This window comes from Macaca thibetana, chromosome 1 (assembly GCF_024542745.1).
Source record: "Macaca thibetana thibetana isolate TM-01 chromosome 1, ASM2454274v1, whole genome shotgun sequence".
Lineage (NCBI taxonomy): Eukaryota > Metazoa > Chordata > Mammalia > Primates > Cercopithecidae > Macaca > Macaca thibetana.
The window spans coordinates 100404858-100426935 of record NC_065578.1 but is presented as its reverse complement, the minus strand read 5'-3'; the positions used below and the strand labels follow the sequence as shown (position 1 = coordinate 100426935).

Below are 22078 nucleotides of genomic sequence, written 5' to 3'. Positions count from 1 at the left end.
TTTCATTGTTTTATTTTAAGAAATTGTCACAGCCACCCCCATCTTCAGCAACCACCACCCTGATCAGTTAGCAGCCATCAACATGGAGGCAAGACCATCCACTAGCAAGAAGATTACGACTCACTGAAGGCTCAGATGATTGTTAGCATTTTTTAGCAATAAAGTATTTTTAAACTAAGATGTGCACATTTTCTGGACATGATGCTATTACACACTTAACCGACTACAGTTTAGTATAAACATAACTTTTATATGTATAAGAAACTAAAATAATTAATGTGGCTGACTATATTTTGATATTTACATTATTGTGGTTATCTTGACCTAAACTTGCAGTATCCTTCACGGTATATCTGTATATTCTGCCTTATATTTTAAATACAAAAACAAAGCCTTCAAAATAGAGCAGTGATTCTAGTTGTGCCCTAATTTAGAATTTTAGAGCAGTAATTTTAAGAATTTAAAAGGGCTCTGAGACCAAAGAGCTTAAGAATTGCTGCTCAAGAGTTAAGTTGCTGAGCTTATATTTCTTAGATGTCTTTTCAGGTATTTACAGGACAAAGGGCAAGTAAAGGTCCCTTTAAGTAGCTGCCAAGGCTGCTTTTGGAGTGTTATAGTAGCAACTCAACATTTTGAAGGGCAGGTTTAGTCTTGCATTTTCTTGCTAAAAAGCTCAGATGAAACCTTTATGCAGGCGTGTAGAAGAATTTGAAGAAATGCAGTGCTCCTATCTCTTTAATTGACATGAACTCAGGAAATATTATAGCTTTACTGTCTTGAAAGTGTTGTTTGCTTTAATCCAATCTAATCTTTTCTCACTACAGGGCTACAACACACAGTGATCTTGTCCTAAGAGCAACAAAGCTGGGAATTCCTTATAGAGTTATTCACAATGCCTCCATAATGAATGCTGTAGGCTGCTGTGGTTTACAGGTAATGCAACAAAGGAGGTTTTTCAGTGGAATTAAACAAAAAGGTTTTATTTTTCCACAAATTGAAAATACGTTTATTTGTATTTTATGAATCATAAAACATACTATTATTTGATACTAGACTACTTAGTATATACATATTCTGAATTTTTTAACACTAATTTTTTTATGCTAGGTTTTCCACCTTATTGGAGTAGAATATTTAGATTTAACTAGAAAATTGTTTTAACCTTATATCCAACTTGTACTTACATAAAAAGGAAAATATAAACTAATCCAAATGACTTACTCAGCATTGTCAAGGTCCATGATTTTTCATACAGTATTGTTTTGTGTGCTGTCAAGAGCATTGTGATGCTGCATTTCTTAATAGAATCAGTATAAAAGCTAAACGCCAGGGATGTAGGCTTTTAAACCGGATTTGCAGTTATTGATGTGTAAAGTTGGTCATTTTTGTGTCCAACAGTCTTGGTTCTAAGGGGTTAGAGTGCCCCACAATTGTTTCCAAGATTTACTTCTTAGCTACTGACATTCATTTTCCAAGCTTGGTGTTTGTATTCTGATGTTCACACATGGATAATCCATGACAACTATGACTGCTGCTTGGCTAACAGTGGTTTTAAGACATCATCGATTGTTAAGACATAGTCCTATTTTCAGATATATCGTAACATGAAAACAACATGCATCTTAGAATCTATGAAATAAAGTATTCCCCAGTGTGTCTTCCTGAAACACATAATTTAAAAATAGATACTTTCAAGAAGATATGTTAGCATCAGGCACCAATTCTATGTCTATAGCTTTAGAGGACTATATTTTCTGTATGACTTGGAGAGAATAGTTCAATTTAATTGACTAATACTGGCTTTTTATGTCAAAATGTTGCCTGTGTTTGTGAAGAACTAGAGAAAAAGTATAAATGATTGACCTGACAGTATTCACCACTTGCTCTTAGTTGTTATGTTTAAATTAGCTTGGAATTTTGCTATCTTTTTTGCCCAGAATGCATACTTTTAAAAAACCTTGCCCATTCAAGTCTTTTTTTACAATTTGAAACCCTTCTGAACATTTCTGTGTTGGAGTAAGTTGAATGCTGTTCATAAAACCATAAAGTGTTAGTGCTACAAAGAATGCTATAGGGATGGAGAAAATGATGCCAAAATATGTTCCCAAGGTCATTCAGGTAGGTGGTAGCATAGATGGAGCTAAAACTCTTGATCCCTAGTCCAGTATTCTTCCCTTCTGCGGGTGTCCAAGGGAGAGAAATCTTAGTTTCTGTTGCTGGTTGAGCCAATAAAGCCGCTTCCTCATCCCTCTTTTCTGCTTATCACTAGAGACAGAAACTAAAAACCAAGGCTTCAGGCTGCTAAAAGCCTAAAACACAATAAAACAGAAAAACAACCACAAAATAAGGCGGATTGGACAAGCTTGTGACAGTGCTGCCTTTTAAGAATTGATAACTGATGGCTGGGCGCGGTGACTCACGCCTGTAATCCCAGCACTTTGGGAGGCCTAGGCGGGTGGATCACCTGAAGTCAGAAGTTCGAGACCAGCCTGGCCAACATGGTGAAACCCCGTCTCTACTAAAAATACAAAAATTAGCTAGGCGTGGTGGCAGGCACCTGTAATCCCAGCTTCTGGGGTGGCTGAGGCAGGAGAATCACCCCAGCACGCAAGGCGGAGATTGCAGTGAGCCGAGATGGCACCATTGCACTCCAGCCTGGGCGACAAGAATGAAAACTGCCTCTCAAAAAAAAAAAGAATTGATAAATGCTAGAAGAAAGAAAAAAAGGAGAGAAATTATCATTTGATAAATAAAGATGTGTAAACCTTAAGCTAATAGAACATACATTTTTATCATATTTCATATAATTTTATGTCTTGTAAAGAAAGTTAACTAGCCCTTTCTCCATCATATTTTGCTCTAAATTATAGCTATTTTAAATTATTTTTTTTGCTTCTTTTTTAAGCATAAAAATAGAACACATCCCTTTTAAATCTGTTTTATAAACTGGTTAAAACTAAACCTGGGTGATCCTGTCCTTCTGATCCTCTACATTGATAGACAAGTAAAGTGTAATTGTTCTTATGTCTAAAATGGGTGAAGGTATTTGAGTGGGAATTTACTGTGAGAATTAGCAGTCTTCATATAAGCACCTATAGTCATATCCATATATAATATATTATTTTTCAAAAAACTTTCTCACAATTGTGTGCGGGATTTCTCTAAACAGCCACACACCATTTTTACCCCAGCTTAGTTTTATTATATAATCTGAATATGAAACGACTATTTGTGTGAGAAACAGGAGGTGCCTTTGTAGGTTCTGTCTTATATAGTGATGAGATTTCCATGAGGATATACTTCTTGTACCACTAAAATTCATATCAGAAGAGGTAATTACTGATTCATTTTATACAGTTTTCTAATATAAAAAGCATTACAAATCATATGCATAACACTTAAATTTTAAAATAAATGTATAGATATCCTGCATAATGCAAGTACTTTGACAAAGTCTTCTTCCTTATAATAGCTGGCCTTTTTACTATTTGGACTAGTGCTTATGGAAGAAACCATAACCTAAATCTGTGGTTCTCAGACTTTAGTATTTATTAGAATCACCTGGAGGGCTTGTAAGACAGGTTGCTGGGCTTCATCTTCAGACTTTCTGATATAGTAGATATGGGATGGGGTCTGATAATTTATATTTCTAACAAATTCTCAGATGATGCTGAACCTATTGCTACAGGTACCATACTTTGAGAACCACCAACCTAGACAAATTAAAAACTTAGAAAGTGAGAGAACTGTATTATCTTTCATTTGACATGGCAGGATTGGAAGAGTAGGTGTTTAATTCCCAGTATACACTTGTTAAATGTAGGCTGTTGAGGGGTTATCTTGCCATGCTCTCTTGCTCAATTTTTTAAAAGGGAAGTGAGAACCACTGTGAAAAGGCATTCTGTCATCTCCATGAAAGAGCTTTCCATGAGTTCAAAAACAGTCATCAAGTTATTGAACAGAAATATACTTTGGATGTTGTGACAAACCTGAACCATATATGCTTTCTAACGTCTTTGACTTAAAGAGTAGCAGTGTGAAATTTCTAACCTAGAAATAGGCAGACTTTTCAGCTATCAACATATCAACCCCCTTTGAACTATTCTGTTGTTTTTGTTGTTTTCTAAAGAAATAACATGCAGAGTTCAGAATCAACCACTGAGTATTTGTTCATTACCTTTGTAGTTTTATTAGCCAACAGAAAATTTTTGTTTATCACTATGATGGTAAAAATAGTTGTTTATCTAACACTCCTTCATACACACAGACATTCACATACACAGCCAGTTGATATGCACTTAGAGGCTTGCCATAAAATAAAATTATCTACCACAAACTCCATATTCTTGATGAAAAATTTCCTTGTAAAATAAAAAGTGTATTAGAGGCTTCTAAGTTAGACATCTTTAAAGAGAATAGTGATCCATTCATTCAACAAATACTGTTAACCTACTTATTTTTCTAAGTGCCTTTGGATACAGTAATAAACTTGACCAATAGAGTCCCTGCTCTCAAAGAGCTTCTATTTTAGTGGGCAGAAGAGACAACAACAATAAAATGATAAATATTAGATATTGGTAAGTATAAGAAATTCAAGTAGACTGGAATTTAGAGAGTGACTAAGTCACTACTGAGGTCGGGGAGGTATCTCTAAGAAGGTGACATTTAAGATTAGATATGAATCAAGAAGGAACCAGCATATTCTATACAGAGGGAACAGTCGGTACAAAGGTCCTGAAGTGAGAATGAGCTTGGCTTGTTAAAGGAACCAAGGAAAGGCTGTTGGGCCGTAGCAGGCAAGGGGAAGAGTGACCTGAGGTTGGATAGGTGGACAGGGCTGGATCACTAGACTCTCATCCAACATTAGGAGTTTAGATGTTATCGTAAGTGACATAGATTGACATTGAAGGGTTTTAAGCAATAGAAATACTTGATCTGATAAATTTTTTAAAACATAATCTTTGGCCAATATGTGAAGATTGAATTACTGCCAGGCAAGATTTGAATTGAGGAAATCAATTAGGAGGCTAATTATAGTCATTTAGAGGAAAGATGATGTTGGCTTGTACTGCATGGAGTATGGCATAAGAGAAGATTTAGAAAGTGAACTTAGGAACATTTTCTATTAAGAGAATTGAGATTTGGGGAGATGTAGAGAGCCACTTCTGCCTTACTGATAGTCTTAGGAAAGGAATTGGGGTCTTTATGCATCATCTTCACTATCACTGTTATTATGGTTTGTACCCCACAAAAACTTGTGTGTAGGGCTGGACTCTTCTATTACTATTGCTCAATTGGCTTCCTACTTTGGTTGGTTCTGTTAAACTTGTCATTGCTAGAGCAGTTGCCTCCTTTCAGTAAGAGCCCTGTGCCAGTCTTCCTGTGCTTTCAGGACCATAGATTAATCATAGAATTGATTATGTGGAAGAGTGGTATTATGTTTATCTTACTCCTAGACTCTTGAGGGTATGGATGTTGCTTGGAAGGCTCTACTAATGTCTTGGGAAGAGTTAAAGTCATGGGGTAGATATTAAGTACATGTATGTTAAATGAAAGAAGCCAGATATGGAAGACCATGTATTATTTGATTCTGTTTACATGAAGTGTCCCCAAAAGGCAAATCTGTAGAGACAGAAAGTAATTAATGGTTGTTTGGGGCTGGGCATTACAGGGATTAACTGTGAATGGACATAAGGGGTCTTAGTTGGGTGATGAAAAATGTTCTAAAACTAAGTATGGCAATGGTTGCACAGCATGGTAATTTACTAAAAAGTGTTGAATTATACGCTTGAAAGGGTCATTGTTATGTGAATGATAATGCAGTAAAGTGGTTAAAAAAAATGAATTATAAGAAGTTAGCTAGATAGGCAAAAGGGCAGAAGGCATTCCCAACAGAGAGAGAAGTGTAGTTAAAAGAGAGAGTCTTAGAAGCACTTTAGGGAATTTGTAAGGTATTGCAGAAACACACACATACATACAAATATTCACATAAATAAATACCAAAGAAACCTTGGCTATCTAGGGAGTCAGTTAACACAAGGCTTAGAATATGTATGTTGAATAAAAATTGACCACATATTGGGTAGAATTGGTAGAGGAAAAATATAATGGAAAAGATTTAGAATTTAACTTCAAATTAAAAGGCCTTCGTTTTACTTCTTGCCTAGGCAGTAACTAAGGCATCATCTTACTTCTCCGGATCTCAGATTTCTTTACCGTAAGGGTATGTGTTGAGGATTGGGAGGGTGATTGGATGAGAGAGCTGGTTTTCAAACCACACCATGATATATGAAGATGCTTTAGGGATTCTGCAGATAATGAAGTAGTGACATAACAACAAATAACAAATATTTAGATCTTCAGGGAGCCCAATTATTATCTTTAACTCTATTGATGTTCTACTTAAGAGTAGTTCATTTAGAAAAAAAGAACTAAATGTACACTAAGTGCCAGTAAAATGTATGAAAATTACTAAACTAGATAAGCTCTAATATCTTATAGATTTGGAAGCCAAAAAGCCAGCGTCTTTACCAACATTTGGGAAAGATTATCTTGACTGAGATACTATTAGGTACTCAAATTTTCATTCAATAAATTTTAGGATTTTTTACATTAAAATAATAGTTATAAACACATATACTTTAAAATCATGTTTTTAAATTCCTAACAGACATTTCTAACACTTGTAATTGTTTAACATTTTTCAGATTTTTCTAATGAAAGAAAAGCCTATTTGTATGTCTAAAGCCAGGCATGTTGGTTGTGTTCAGATGTCGTGGTAATGAAAATTTGCTTAATAAATTGAGGATCAATCTTAATAAATCAGAGATTTTTCTCAATACACAGAAGATAGGAGAATAAAGCCCTTTTCTTGAATTCTTGAGTTTAACATTTCTGCAGAAGCAGCTTAGACATAGTCAGAATTGCTTCCATTTAGCATTGTTCCTGCTTTAGAAGAACCATTTTCCTTGATAATAAATGATTTCTATACTCATAGAAAATTAGGAAGCTATATTGATTATAAAAAGAAAATAAAGCATCCATAGTACCACCACCTAGAGGTATCCACAATTACCAATTTTGGCCTATTTCAGTCTTTTTATTCAACACTTAGTATGTGTATATTTACTCAATCTTATAGGCCAAACAAATATTAGAAGAAATTAAAAATTCTGAAATACTTCTTTATATATAACTTTATTATCTTAATCATTTGTGTGATAGAATATATTAGTTCTCTTGTAGAAATTTGGTGACTGAAATGTTTTTAAAACATTTTGAAAGGCAGATAAATGAGACAATTCCATGAAACTAGGTAGCAATGATTTCTAGATAAAAACTGCATTATCAGTTGTGGCTGACTTCAGAGAAAAGGTTGTATAATTTCCTATCATTGTGAAATGTTTCCACTTTCTCTTGCTATTGCATGAGTGACCTTGAGTATTGCCATATGTTCATCTGTTTATATAATGCATTTCTAGTTTGGAAAAATGTATGTTACTTTCTGAAAGTAACAACTCATTTCCTCCCTTTTTTTTTAATACCACAACATTCAGTGTGATAGTCAGCATTGTCAACTTTGTAGTGATTCTTCTTGTTAGTTTTCAGAATCATTAATTGGTTTCATTGTTGTCCAGGGACTAACGTAGTAATGAAAAACTCTAGCTTAATACAAAGAACACGTAGTTTTAGTGTTCTTTGTATTAAGCTAGGTTTTATCATCTAGAGTTCTACATCCTTCTGTGGTCTTAGAAGAAAACAATCTAAGCTCTTTCTATTCTTTTAGTCACTTAGCAACAGTTTTTGACTACCTGCTAAGTCATGAGCATACTTAATTTTTTTTCTTCCTTTTTGTTTCCACTTATTACTGGTTCTAATCATTATTTTTTTTAATAGCCACCTTACCATCATTTTTTTCCTACTTCATAGTTTTCTTTTTAAATTGTAAATCTAATTGTGCCATTCTTCTATTAAAACAATTTTGGTAAATTAATCCCCATCCTATATAGAATGTTCAGTTACTTGTATGTTGTATTAGTCCATTCTCATGCTTCTCATAAAGACATACCCAAGACTGGGAAATTGACTTTGAGGTCAATTTTGACTCAATTTTGAGGTTAAATTGACTTTGAGGTCAATAAACTGTGAAGTTTAATTGAGTCACAGTTCAGCATGGCTGGGGAGGCCTCAGAATACTTACAATTATGGCTGTAGGCGAAGCAAACACAGCCTTCTTCACATGACAGCAGCAAGGAGATGTGCAGAGTAAAGAGGGGGTAAGCCCCTTATGAAACCATCAGATCTCGTGAGAACTCAATATCACGAGAACAGCATGGAGGTAACTGCCCCCCTCTTCACCCTCCCACTACCAGGTCCCTCCCACGACATGTGGGGATTATGGGAACTACAAGATGAGATTTGGTTGGGGGCACACCCAAGCCATGTTATATATGTTTATGATTTTATATTATAAATGCTTTGATTTACTGATTTTCCTGTCTGCCGTTACAGTCTATCACAGTGCCATGCATATAATCAATATGTAACAAGTACTTGCTGGGTTGAATTTCTTATTTATTTTTTTCCCCCAACCCCCTGCCTTCCACCATGGAGTTCGATCTTGTCTTTGAAATTATATGCTCTAAATTGTCATTTTAAAATTTAATTTACAAGTGGCTCTCATTATAAATCCTGTAGTTCTTCTGTCCACATAGTCATTCAACTTTATGTACCTAGTGTGTGGCCATGTGCATACTCTTTCTTAGTGTCATCAAAAATCAGTGTTACATCAGTGGTAAGCAGATTGTATGTGGGGATAAAAACAACAACAAACAAAACCCAACCCCAAGACCAGTATTCTGTATAGAAGAGAAAACTAATCACTCTTGATTATGTGGTTTTGTGGTACATTTTTTGACAGTTTTGCTGGCTTGGCTTTCTTTTACTTCACAGATTTCACTGATTTAATTTAGGATATAAATATATGATACTTGCAGGGCTTAATAGAGTTCTTAACAAGTTTAATTTTTCTTAATTTAACAGATTTTTTAACTTAAATACCACAGAAAATATTTTTATTATACAAAATAACAAAAGCATTGAAGTCTAAAATGGAGTTTTACAAAGCATCTATGCTTCTAAAAGGAAATAAATATTGATGGCTATGAGATGAGTTAGGAGACTGTTAAGGTTATTCAGGCAAGTGACATTGAGGGCTCAAACCATAGTTGTAGGAAAAGAAATGACTAGTCAGCTACATAAATTACACAGCAGAATTTACAGGAATTGGCACTAAATAAGACGTCAGGAATTAGATATATGTTTAGAGAGAAGTCAGGTACAGTTAGCTATTTCTAGGTAATTGCTTAATGCCATTCTAAATATTGCCCAAGACTTCCCACCTCTGTTACTTTGTTCATAGTATCTCATTCTTTCCCCATGTTTGGCTTCTCCAGTCTTAAATCTTAACTGTCTTTCAAGGTCTAGCTTACACCTTGTATTTTCAGAAGATGCCTTCAGATGCCCTCTGAGTGGGGGAAATGCTGAATTCTTATAATGCTTAGAGTCTATAGCATATTTAATAATAATTATTACTACCTGCTATTGTCTGTCTTGTGCATCTTCTGACTAGATTGTGCCTTATGCCTAATAAGTGGATGTTTTGAGTTGAGTTTTTTTGGGTTTTGTCTTAGATAAAACATAATCCAATATAAGTTAGGTAAACTGCTTTCTCTATAGGTTACTCCAGGTTAAAATTTAAAAAGGCCTGTGTTTACCTACTGTTTCTTATAAAACAGCTGTTTCTGTAGTCTTTAAATTTAGATTTGCAGATAATGTTTTGGAGGAAAAGTGATTACAGCACAAAGGCTTATATTAGTATTATAGGATGGCTCAATACTTAGGCTTCTGCAATTTCAGTTCTCATCAGTGTGTGATTTTGCTCTAGTATAGTTCACTGGTGAGCCCTTGGATTGTGAAACACAAAGAACTGGTTCTTTTGTTCTTTGAGGTATTGACATATGGTGAAATTGTTTGCATAATATTCCAGGATTCACTGAAGAAGTTTGCACCACAGCTATAGGAGTGGTTACAGTTTATAAATCAGGGTCCTGGAGAGCAGTGCTTGTGTGAGGTTTTCTTTAATCTCTCAAATTAGACAATTCAAAGACACTGCTACACAAAATGCTTTAGATAGTGTTTATATGTGACTTGCATCTCAGTTCTTTCTTAAGTGGTCTATTACTTTCTTTTTGAATGAAGAACTTATTTCCTTCCATGACTGTATTCCCATGACTTTTAAACTATTTAAGACTCATTTAAAGTATGTATTATTGCATATATAATTTTTTAACAATTTTACCTTGAAGTTTTTTTATGGAATAATACTAATATTTCATAATTTGATCAGAGACGTGAAAAATCCTTTTTAGAATGTGAACAGTTGAACTTGTCAGAATGAAATCATAAATGTAGTTTCAAATATTTAATATTTTTGAGCTTACTCCAATAAGAAAAGCAGTTGGATTATAGCAGGGCACAGCATGTTAGAACATCATCATTATTAAAACATTATCATTATTATATCATCAAATTCCTAACACTGAGACTTTTCCATGTGCAAGGCACTGCTAGGCACTCTGCATACTTTGTGTCATTCAACCCTAAAAAAACACATTTTTATGTTTACAGTTATTATACCCATTTTGTAGAAGGGTTCCTCCCAAGGCTTGGGAACATTACTTGACTTGTCCGTGATTAATCATAATAAGAACCAGTGCCATGACTGCAGAGCCTTTCCCTGCTGTATGAGACATGAGCAAGACTGCACAATCCATGAGAGCCGGAGCTATGTTTTACCTGTCATTTTAAACCTGTGACTAGCATAATACCTGGTACATAGTAGATGATCTGTAACAAGTATATGTTGGCTAAGTTTGCCTCTCATCACCTAATAATAATAATGGAACCTCTCAGCAGGGCCCGGACCATTCCTGGTAGCTTGGCACAGAGTGAACATATTCCTGGCATTCCACATTAGAACCAGAAATACATTTGTTACAGAGAAACCTTGTCACATGTGGCAGGAAGTTTCATGACTGAATATTTGGAGTTACATGGGTCTTGGTACGTCTTGGTACACTGACCTGTGAATTCGATTGCTACTGAATAGCATAACTTCTATGAGAGAATACGTATTTAGGCAGCTTTCAAATGGACTTTGGAGTAAAGCTTCTTGGTAGGTAAGATGTAGACTGTGGCCTATGAGGAACATGATGAGCCTTCCCTTTAGAACTCAAAGTCACCATTATGAGTATTGATTATAGTTTATAGGACCTCATTATGTAAAAACTGAGAAACGTTGAGCTGCTCTAGGGAATTAAGGATGAAGCACCTGAATGCCCCACTTTCTCTGTTTCCTTCCTGCCTGTCTTCCCCTCATCTCTTGCGGAGCCTCTGAAACTGATTTGACAAGCCTTAGGCTACTGGAAGCAGAGGATGACTAATCCTTGCTCCAGACCAGTTTCTGCATTTTTTTTTTTTTTTTTTTTTTTTTTTTTTTGAGACGGAGTCTCGCTCTGTCGCCCAGGCTGGAGTGCAGTGGCCGGATCTCAGCTCACTGCAAGCTCCGCCTCCCGGGTTCACGCCATTCTCCTGCCTCAGCCTCCCGAGTAGCTAGGACTACAGGCGCCCGCCACCTCGCCCGGCTAGTTTTTTGTATTTTTTAAGTAGAGACGGGGTTTCACCGTGTTAGCCAGGATGGTCTCGATCTCTCGACCTCGTGATCCGCCCGTCTCAGCCTCCCAAAGTGCTGGGATTACAGGCTTGAGCCACCGCGCCCGACCCAGTTTCTGAATTTTTAAATGAAGAACCCAAGGCTGAGAAAAGTGACTTCCTGAAGTCACACGGCTATTTCAGGCACACAGTTAATTTGTGGCAGAGGACTAGATGGGACTTTCAGAGTCTAGTGCTTACCAGTTCTATTATAAATTATTTCAAGTACTATTTAAATTGAATAATGAAATCTTTATACAACTTTAGTATCCTGTTTTATATTAAGTCTTTGAAAATAAATATCCTTTGCTCAGTGCTAAGAACTAATATTAACCTATTGTTTCACAGTTTGAATAACTTTTTACATGTAATATGATCCTCACAACCTGAAGAGTAGGAAGAACAGAATTTTATCACTATTCCTATTTTAGAGATAAAGTCTTAGGGTAATATCACACACCCAACAAGTTGCAGAGCCAGAATTCAAAAGTAGATTTTCTCAGCGTAAGATTTGAAATTGGACTTACTTAAGTGAACTAGTTCAGCCAGTCTGGATCAGAGAAGCAAGCTTCTTGGTTGTAGTGATGGTGAAGTGGGGTAGGCCACATGAGGGTTAAAGAGGAGGTTTGGAAAAAGACCCTCACCCCTGAACTCTGTAGTGAAGGAACAAATAGAATCTTGCCAAATTAAGGGACTGTAGGTTTGGAACAATGGCAGGAGTGAGTATATACTTGGTTTTATTGAGATAGTGTGATGAAAAGGAGCATTCCCTCAGACTAGATTTAAGTATTTGTTTTTATATTAGTTAGCTATGTGACTAGCTAAGTCAGTTGATCTTTCTAAGCCTTGATGGTCTCATCTGTAAAATGAGAACAATATTAACTTTGTGAACCCTGCTCTGATTGCTCAGAACTCTTTTTTTTTTTTTTTCTCTCCTGGGTTCTTTGCATTTCAGTATTTTTAGTAACACTATATAGCTAAATTATGAAATTGTTATACATGTTCCTATACAGAATGCAGAAATACTAGAAACTTATTACTGAAATTTACCTACTACTGGCGTCAGAAAGACACCAGTTACCATGAACCAAAGAGAAGTTCCTGTTACCTTTTTTGGTGACAGATTTGATCCCCAACCCATATCAAGTTGGGTTTTCATGTTTTATTTTGGTTGTAAAATGATTAAATTCTCTCCTTATCTATGAAATAGTAGCGAATTGTTCCATCATTAATTAATGTGCTTTTTTTTTTCTAGTTATATAAGTTTGGAGAGACAGTTTCTATTGTTTTTTGGACAGACACTTGGAGACCAGAAAGCTTCTTTGACAAAGTGAAGAAGAACAGACAAAATGGCATGCACACATTATGTTTACTCGGTAAGGGTTTGGGAATTTCCTTGAAGTAACAATATGGAACTATCATATTTTTCTTTTTTTTGATTTTGTGTTAAGGTAAAAACTGTTGTATGGATAATTAGCTAGAGGTAAGAAAAGACACAGTCTAGCCATTCTATGCAGACCACACTCTTTCCTACACTCTTAGAGAGACATGCATCTTCTGCTTCAGGTACCACGTGCTTATTTCTGCATACACACCATAGTTATGCTGCTCCCTCTTATGCCCTAGTAGATCCTCTCCAGTATTCCATATCTTACTCATTTGTCCATCAAGGATTTACTGCAATCCAATAGACATGCACTGAGCAAGTCTTACCAAGGACCATCCTGCACCTTCCTAGGGATGTTCTTTGAATACTGCAGTCTTGATGCTATCAGATTCACAATGATAGATCTAAAAGAGACTCTGGAGATCATCTTACTGAAGCCTGTTTTACAGATGAAGTTGAGGCCCAGAATATTGAATTATTTCCCCAATGTCACCTAGTCAGTTGGTGGCAGAACTGGGAGAATCAGATAGCCTTTTAATAATAGCTCATTTCACTGTACCATCTTGCTCAAATCCCATTTCCTGTTTCGTGTGGAAAGAGCTGGCTGGGATCACTGTCTTTGTTTACCCAGATAATAGTACTGAGATTCAGAAAGGCATGGTGTTTTCTTTCTAGCAGAGGCACTGAAATTTTACTGACTCACCTTTGCTAATCAGCCCCTATTTTAGTAGCATATGTTGTAGAAAGAAATACTGGTATCAAAGACTTAATCTGTGACTGAACAGAACACAGCTAACTGACATTTTTGATAACTTTGAAATGATACTTCTACTTGGAATCAGAAGACAAAATCCCAGTGCTACTACTTACTAGCTAGAGAATACTGTAAACATTCCTTAGCTTTCATACTTATCAAATAGGAATAATTCCTCCTCCTTCATGGAGTTGTATAGAGCAGTACTTCTCAAACTATTTGTGGTAAAGAACCATGGTTGGGTTGTTTAAAACATATGTTTGATTTTTAAATTTTCAATCTTTTATGTCAGTGTCAAGTTACCATAAATTTTGTACATATTCTTACTCCTGTAGTTACTTCATCATTTACTGGTAACACAAAGCTCACATACTGGCATTGGTCCTGAGATCATACTTTGAATTGTACTGTCTTAGTGAAACTGTGTGAAGTCACTCACCAAAATGTCTATCACATAGCACAACATCAGGGCAGATAAACCCATGATTTTGGCCTCTGTATATTAAATACAGATATTCAGAACATTAGAAAAGATTTCTGTTTGCCACTTTTTTTTTTTTTTTTTTTTTTTAGACAGAGTCTCACTCTGTTGCCCAGGCTGGAGTGCAGTGGCGCAATCTCGGCTCACTGCAACCTCCGGCTCCCGGGTTCAAGCGATTCTCCTGCCTTGGCTCCCTGGGTAGCTAGGACTACAGGTGCCCGCCACCACACCCGGCTAATTTTTTGTAGTTTTTTAGTAGAGACAGGGTTTCACTGTGTTAGCCAGGGTGGTCTCCATCTCCTGACCTCGTGATCCACCCACCTCAGCCTCCCAAAGTGCTGGGATTACAGGCATGAGCCACTGCACCCGGCCTTTTTTTTTTTTTTTTTTTTTGAGACTTGCTCTTGTCGCCCAGGCTGGATTGCAGTGGCGCGATCTTGGCTCACTGCTACCTCCGCCTCTCGGGTTCAAGCGATTCTCCTGCTTCAGCCTTTCCGAGTAACTGGGATTACAGGTGCCTGCCACCACACCCAGCTAATTTTTGTAATTTTAGTAAAGATGGGGTTTTGCCATATTGGCCAGGCTAGTCTCAAACTCCTGACCTCATGATCTGCCCGCCTCTGCCCCTCAAAGTACTGGGAATACAGGTGTGAGCCACCGCGCCCGGCCTGTTTGCCAAAAATTTTTAAGCTATTTGCATAATATAACCAATTCTCTATTATTTAACAATATTTAATTTTAAGCAACACAGTAAGTTTTTTGTTTGTTTGTTCGTTTTTTAAGAGACAAGGTCTTGCTCTGTCTCCCAGGCTGGAGTGCAGTGTCACAATCTCATCATACTGCAGTCTCAACCTCCCATTACCCAAGTGATCCTCCCACCTCAGCCTTCTAGGTATGGGGCCACAGGCACATGCCACCACACCTAGCTAATTTTTGTACTTTTTGTAAAGACGGGGTTTCGCCATGTTGCCCAGGCTGGTCTCGAATTTCTGGGCTCAAGCAATCCACCCACCTTGGCCCCGCAAAGTGCTGGGCTTAGAGGAGTGAACCACAGTGCCTGGCCGTATGTCTTAATAGAAAATATTATTATACATTTTTACTAATGATTGGCATTTCTTAGGATAGAAATTAATATCTAGAGCGGGGATTAGCAAACAAGGACCCATGGATCACATCTGGCCTGCTGTTTGTTTTGTAAATAAGGATTTATTGGAACATGGCCATGCACCTTCATTTATATATTATCTATGGCCACTTTCATGCCACAACAGCAGTGATGGGTAGTTGTGACAGAGACCATATGGTCCTCAAAACCTAAAATGTGTCTGCCCCTTTTCAGAAATTTGCTGACTCCTGATCTTGAGTGAAATTTTATCTAATCTCATGTGCTGCACCCTGAATCCCTTCAGTGATGTGTTATAACCTTACGCTACTTTTTTCATAGTCTTACCAGCCATATGAATTACCTTATTAACTTGATTTCTTCACTGCGTCGTAAGAGCAGAGACTTTATCTTGCTCATTATTCTCTTCCTAATGTCTGGAAGTCTAGCATAGTGTAGGCATTAAATAAATATTTATGGAAATTAACTGAAGTTTTATTTAGTCTATATTCTCAGACTTGGTCTTATTACCCATTGGCACAGAAAATCTTTTAACTCTTGCTAGTTCAATCAATTCCAGCCAGAATACACTCCTTTTAATTCCATTTTTTCTCTCTTTTTTTTTTTTTAGATAAGGTTTACCCTGTCATCCAGGCTGGAGTGCAGTGGTGCAGTCTCCGCTCACTGCAATCTCTGCCTACCAGGTTCAAGTGATTCTCCTGCCTCAGCCTCCTGAGGCTGGGATTATAGAAGTGTGCCACCATGCTTGGTTAATTGTTTTGTTTTTAGTAGAGATGGGATTTTGCCATGTTAACCAGGCTGGTCTCAAACCCCTGGCCTCAAGTGATCTGCCCATCTTGACCTCCCAAAGTGCTGGGATGACAGGCTTGAGCCACTGCACCTGGCCTCCTTTTATTCTTGACATCTAATTAATTATAGATCTAGATTAGGCCATAAACTCTTCTCTAACACATTTTCTTTTGTCTTATGCCAATATTCGCAATCAGCTAGTATGACGTTTTCTTATTTTAGTTTATTGCCAGTGTGATTTAGTGCTTCATTCATCATTAATTAGCTTTATAATTTTGTCCTTGAATTTTCCATGTAAAAAGAGACTGGTCTTACTTTTTTATAGTCCTTACTAAAAAGGACACTGTAAGACTTATGAGTTGGTGTGGACCATGCCATCAGATATATCTATCTTGTTATCCCAAAGTTCGATCCAGTTAAGATCAGCTGTGGGTAGAAGGTCAAAGTAGATGACAGGTGAAGGATCATTTTTGAAAGGACTTTTGCTGAAGAAGATGTATCTGAGGGATGAAAAATGGGGATTCATTGGAGCTCAGATACTAGAATGTGTGTTTTACAACAGTACTGAAAGGTTCTAAAACAGAACAGGGAAGGAAGAATCTGAGAGGCAGGCTACCTGATAACCTCCCCTTATAGCCATTAAAAATGACAGGAAAGGCTGGGCACAGAAGCTCACGCATGTAATCCCAGCACTTTGGGAGGCCGAGGCAGGCAAGGTCAGGAGATGGAGACCATCCTGGCTAACACGGTGAAACCCCGCGTCTACTAAAAATATAAAAAAATTAGCTGGGCGTGGTGGCGGGCGCCTGTAGTCCCAGCTACTCTGGAGACTGAGGCAGGAGAATGGCGTAAACCCGGGAGGCGGAGCTTGCAGTGAGCCGAGATTGCGCCACTGCACTCCAGCCTGGGCGACAGAGCGAGACTCCGTCTCAAAAAAAAAAAAAAGAAAAAAAAGAAAAAAAGAAAAAGTGACAGGAAGGAGAGCAAGCAGTGCTTATCTTTTCAGAAGCTTTGGAAAGGCAAATAGAAGATCAGTGTATAGGTGTTTATTGAGTGCTTACCCTATGCCCCATGTAGAGTTAGTTTCTTTTGGAATACCAAGAAAGTATAGACGTGGGTCCTGCTCTCAAAGCTTTGAAATCTAGTTTGGAACTAATGTGTTGTGCATGTGAAAGTTTAAAGAACAATTAAGTTCTATTGTATGGAGAGGCAGGAAGGACAAACCAGAAATTTGGCTCTTGAGTTCTCTTTCTAAGAGCTGCCACTTTTCTTAGCTTTCCTGGGAAAAGACAAACAAGGTTAAACAATATATCTTCCTTGCTCCATTAACAAAAGCAGGAACAGGCTGTGAGGTATAGGATGTCATGATTTCAAATCCTCAAACCATAGTTCTTATCGTTTTATCGTCTGGCATTCTCATTATTTAAATTAGTATGTATTTATTGAATGCTTGCTGTGGGTTAAGTTCTGTAGGGATTAGTGTGGGTAAATCATGGTAGGAAAACACAGAGAATTTAAAATTTACTTAGAAAGAGAAGACCAATATATATGATATAATTAGAGGTTAATAAAAGATAGCATTAATTGTATAGATCTTTCCAAGAACAAAAAGCATTTGAGGAGATGTCAACAAAGACTTTATGAAAGAGTTAGACTTAGGTTGTCCAGAAGACGGATAGTTTAAGATGGGTTGGTGACTGAGTGGTGGGGCAGCCACATGAGTAAATTTATTCAGTAAACATTTATGGAGTGTCTTCTGGGTACTTCACATTATGCTAGGTCCTGGTACTAAGATGAATCAGAGACGCTTACATTCTAGCAAGCAGAAATAGAGAAGAAAAATTATGGACTGTTTGAAGACAAGGGAAAAGTAACACGGGGTCTGGCTTGAGACGAAGTCACGAATGCATTCCTTGATTAAAAAGGATTTACCTGTAAAAATTCTCCTCAACCCTCTTCACTTTAAAAATCAGATTCTATAGAGCATATTTGAAAAGTAAAGAAAACTGAAAATATGAAAAATCTCATTATCACAACATTTCAGAAGCTCAAAGTGAATGAATTAATAAATGGGTTAAAATTTTTAAAATCTTACAAACATAATTTAATGGAAATCTAAAAGTTGACTTACACCATTGATTATAGGGAGGCCACATTCTTAATAACAGACATTCACTTTTTTCTCCATAATGTGACAGACAAGTACAAATATATTTCAAACCTGAAAAAGGCTTTCAGTGCTGGTTCCAAGAACATTTAAAAATATGTATTTAATATTAACTCTGCTATAATTTCCAAGCAAACTCTTGGATGTTCTTTATAAGAAACACTTCTATAATCACTTAGGAAATGTGCATAAGGCTATTAAAGACTCCTCAGTTGCACTATGTTTATTTTTGCAAAAACAAACTTTGGCTGAACCATTTGTTTCAGCATGTAAAGCAGGAAGCAGCTGTTGCTGTTGTATACTGAGTTCCTTTGAGGATGTAGAGTGATTCTGCTTTTTTACCTTTACCAAATAGTTCAGTTAAGCATTAGTGATTAAAAAGTATACCGAATCAAATATTTGTGATGCTTGGACTGTCAAGCTTTTTGAGAGCAGAGGTTATATCTGGTCAGGTCCCTGTGGTCTCCCAGTCTCTGGCACAGTGTCTGACACACAGTTGGTGCTCAAATCCCTGTTAAAAGCATGAATACTTAGAATTAAAGTATTTATTCAAAATTATGGCATGTGTTAACATTCATAAGAAAGCAAAAGACTTTTTTAAATGTGGAAAAGATTTTTTTTCTACTTATATCTATCGAAGGCCTTTCAGTTGGGTCTGTGCAGTTATTAGCTGGCAGAAATGAAAACAAAGATTGTGATTAGCTGTTAGTAGTGTATTTGCCAATGTTTATCTAATTCTTTCCTTTGTCTTCTTTTCCAAAAGGAAATTAGATGTTAGCAGGATGGTCTCAGGGCCAAGCTCATGTTTGTTTTCTAACTAGTGGCACAACCACAAGCTTCCATTCTTCTCTATGTTACTGTAACAAAGTGGCTAATTAAAGTGTGAGAGAAGAATGTTTCCCCAAAATTTAGGTGACTCTTAACTGAGGTTTACACATAGGGTTTTGGATAAAGTTTTTAATTAAATTAAAAGAACTATTTTTACTTCCTACAGACATCAAAGTAAAGGAGCAGTCTTTGGAAAATCTAATCAAGTAAGTTATTATTCTGAGAATGCATACATCTGTTTTATTTCCTTGAACCAAATTCAATAAATTCTACTTAAATGACCTGAGTTCTAAAGATGGTTGAAAATGAGCTCTCATTAACAGTGTGAACATTAAACATTTTTATTCTTATGAAATGATAAGCAGTATAATAGAGTAGAAATAGCAATATATCTTATAGATTAAACATTGAGAACAGTGGTTAGCATCTAACAGACACTCAGTGCTTGTGGAATGAATTAATGCATTGGGATTCTGAAAACATGGGTGTGAGACTGGGCGATGGTTCACGCCTGTAGTCCCAGCACTTTGGGAGGCTGAGGCAGGTGGATTATTCGAGGCCAGGAGTTCAAGACCAGCCTGGCCAACATGGTGAAACCCCATCTCTACTAAAAAGGAAAAAATTAGCTCGGCGTGGTGGCACGTGCCTTTAGTCTCAGCTACTTGGGAGGCTGAGGCACGAGAATCGCTTGAATCTGGGAGGCAGAGGTTGCAGTGAGCTGAGATCACGCCACTGTGGTCCAGCCTGGGTAACAGAGTGAGGAAAAAAAAAAAAAAAAGACATGGGTTTGAGTCCTGAGTCTGCCTCTACTTGAGTGCTCTTGGGCAAGTTACTTCCATCTCTGAGCCTTATTTTCTTCATATGTATAATGATAGTACTAATCCTTTTTTACTTAGGCAGTGTCTAATACAGTACCCACTACCCACTTGTGACTAAGGAGCATTTGAAATGTGGTTAATGTGACTGAGGAACTGAATTTTTCATTTAATTTTAATTAATTGAAAAATGATACTCTTGTTGTTGGAAAACTTTTAAGTATGTTTGAAACAGCTTTAGTATATAAATCTACTTTTACAACTATAAATTTTATGAAATTTAAATACAGATCAACTATTTCCAGTGAAAATTTAATATCCAAATTAAGATGTGCTATAAGTACATACCAGATTTCAAAGACTTAATATAAAAACAATCTCTTTAATAATTTTTATATGAGTAGGTGTTAAATTACAACATTTTGGATTAAATAAAATATATTATTGAAATTTTTGCCTTTTTTGGTTGGGTGTGGTGGCTCACGCCTATAATCCCAGCCCTTTGGGAGGCCGAGGCAGGTGGATCACGAGGTCAGGAGTTCAAGATCAGCCTGGCCAAGATGGTGAAACCCCGTCTCTACTAAAAATACAAAAAAAAATTAGCCAGGCATGGTGGCGCGCACCTGTAATCCCATCTACTTGGGAGGCTGAGGCAGAGAGTTGCTTGAACCCAGGAGGCAGAGGTTGCAGTGAACTGAGATCACACTACTGCACTGCAGCCTGGGCAACACAGTGAGACTGTCTCAAAAAAAAAAAAAATGCCTTTTTACAAACTTTTTTGTTAATATGGCTACAGAAAACTTGATTATATATGTGGCTTCATTTATATTTCTATTGGATAGCATTGACTTAGAGAATTGTTTTGAAAGTCATTAAAATAATCTATATGAAATGTATTATAAACCACAATAGCTATATATATATGTATGTGTGTGTGTGTGTGTGTGTATATATATGTATTTTTTTTTTTTTTTTTTTTTTTTTTTTTTGCAACAGAATCTCACTTTGTCGCCCAGGCTGGAGTGCAGTGCTGTGATTTCAGCTCACTGAAACCTCCATCTCCCGGATTCAACTGATCCTCCTGCCTCAGTCTTCTGAGTAGCTGGGATTACAGGCGTGCGCCACCAAGCCCAGCTAATTTTTTTATTTTTAGTAGAGATGGAGTTTCACCATGTGGGTCAGGCTGGTATCGAACTCCTGACCTTGTGACCCACCCGCCTCGGCCTCCCAAAAAGCTGGGATTAAAAAAAAAAAAATGCTGGGATTACAGGCATGAGCCACCACACGTGACCTGCAATAGCTATATTTTTATTAATATGATAATTCGGCAAGCCTGATAGGCTTTTGAGGCATACAGAAATAAACATCACCTGAGACTTTTAAGCATCCAAGATGCTTTAGTTTACTTTTCTTAGAGGAAACAGTGAAAAGAAGAAATGTGGTTTAAAAATGGCCATAAAAAGGACACTAAACCTGACTAAGCTAGAGTATAGACCAAATTGCCACTTATTTTGAATTGTTTTTGCCAAAGGTATCACTTTGAATAAAGATAACTTTCATTTAGACATCTATCTTTATGTGTTCCTGCCATCATTTCAGTGAGATGAGAGGAAAGTTGAAGTAGAACAATGAAAAAGCTTAAGAAATGAACAATCATCATGCTTTTGTGTATGCTTAAAGTGAGTATATGTAAAAAACATCAAACAGAATGTAGACTGTGGTACTTGAGTATACCTGGGAGAGTAATTGCATTAATAATGTATTATGTAGTTTAATGGCTAAGAACAGTGGCATCTAGTTTTCTACCTATAGGGGAAGGAAGATCTATGAACCTCCACGGTATATGAGTGTAAACCAAGCAGCCCAGCAGCTTCTGGAGATTATTCAAAATCAAAGAATACGAGGAGAAGAACCAGGTACTCAAGACCCTAGAAGGGCTCTCACATTATTCCTCTGTTGCTG

At 36.8% G+C, this 22078-nt stretch overlaps 1 protein-coding gene across 1 annotated transcript in view; it reads left to right on the top strand.

The window, feature by feature from the left end:
• Window positions 1–22078, top strand: part of DPH5 (diphthamide biosynthesis 5) — an 84801-nt gene that overhangs the window by 60209 nt on the left and 2514 nt on the right. The window contains exons 5-8 of the mRNA XM_050745414.1: window positions 825–933; window positions 13028–13148; window positions 19468–19507; window positions 21929–22032. Coding sequence (XP_050601371.1) covers window positions 825–933; window positions 13028–13148; window positions 19468–19507; window positions 21929–22032 — 374 coding nt within the window. The remainder of the gene's footprint in view (window positions 1–824; window positions 934–13027; window positions 13149–19467; window positions 19508–21928; window positions 22033–22078) is intronic.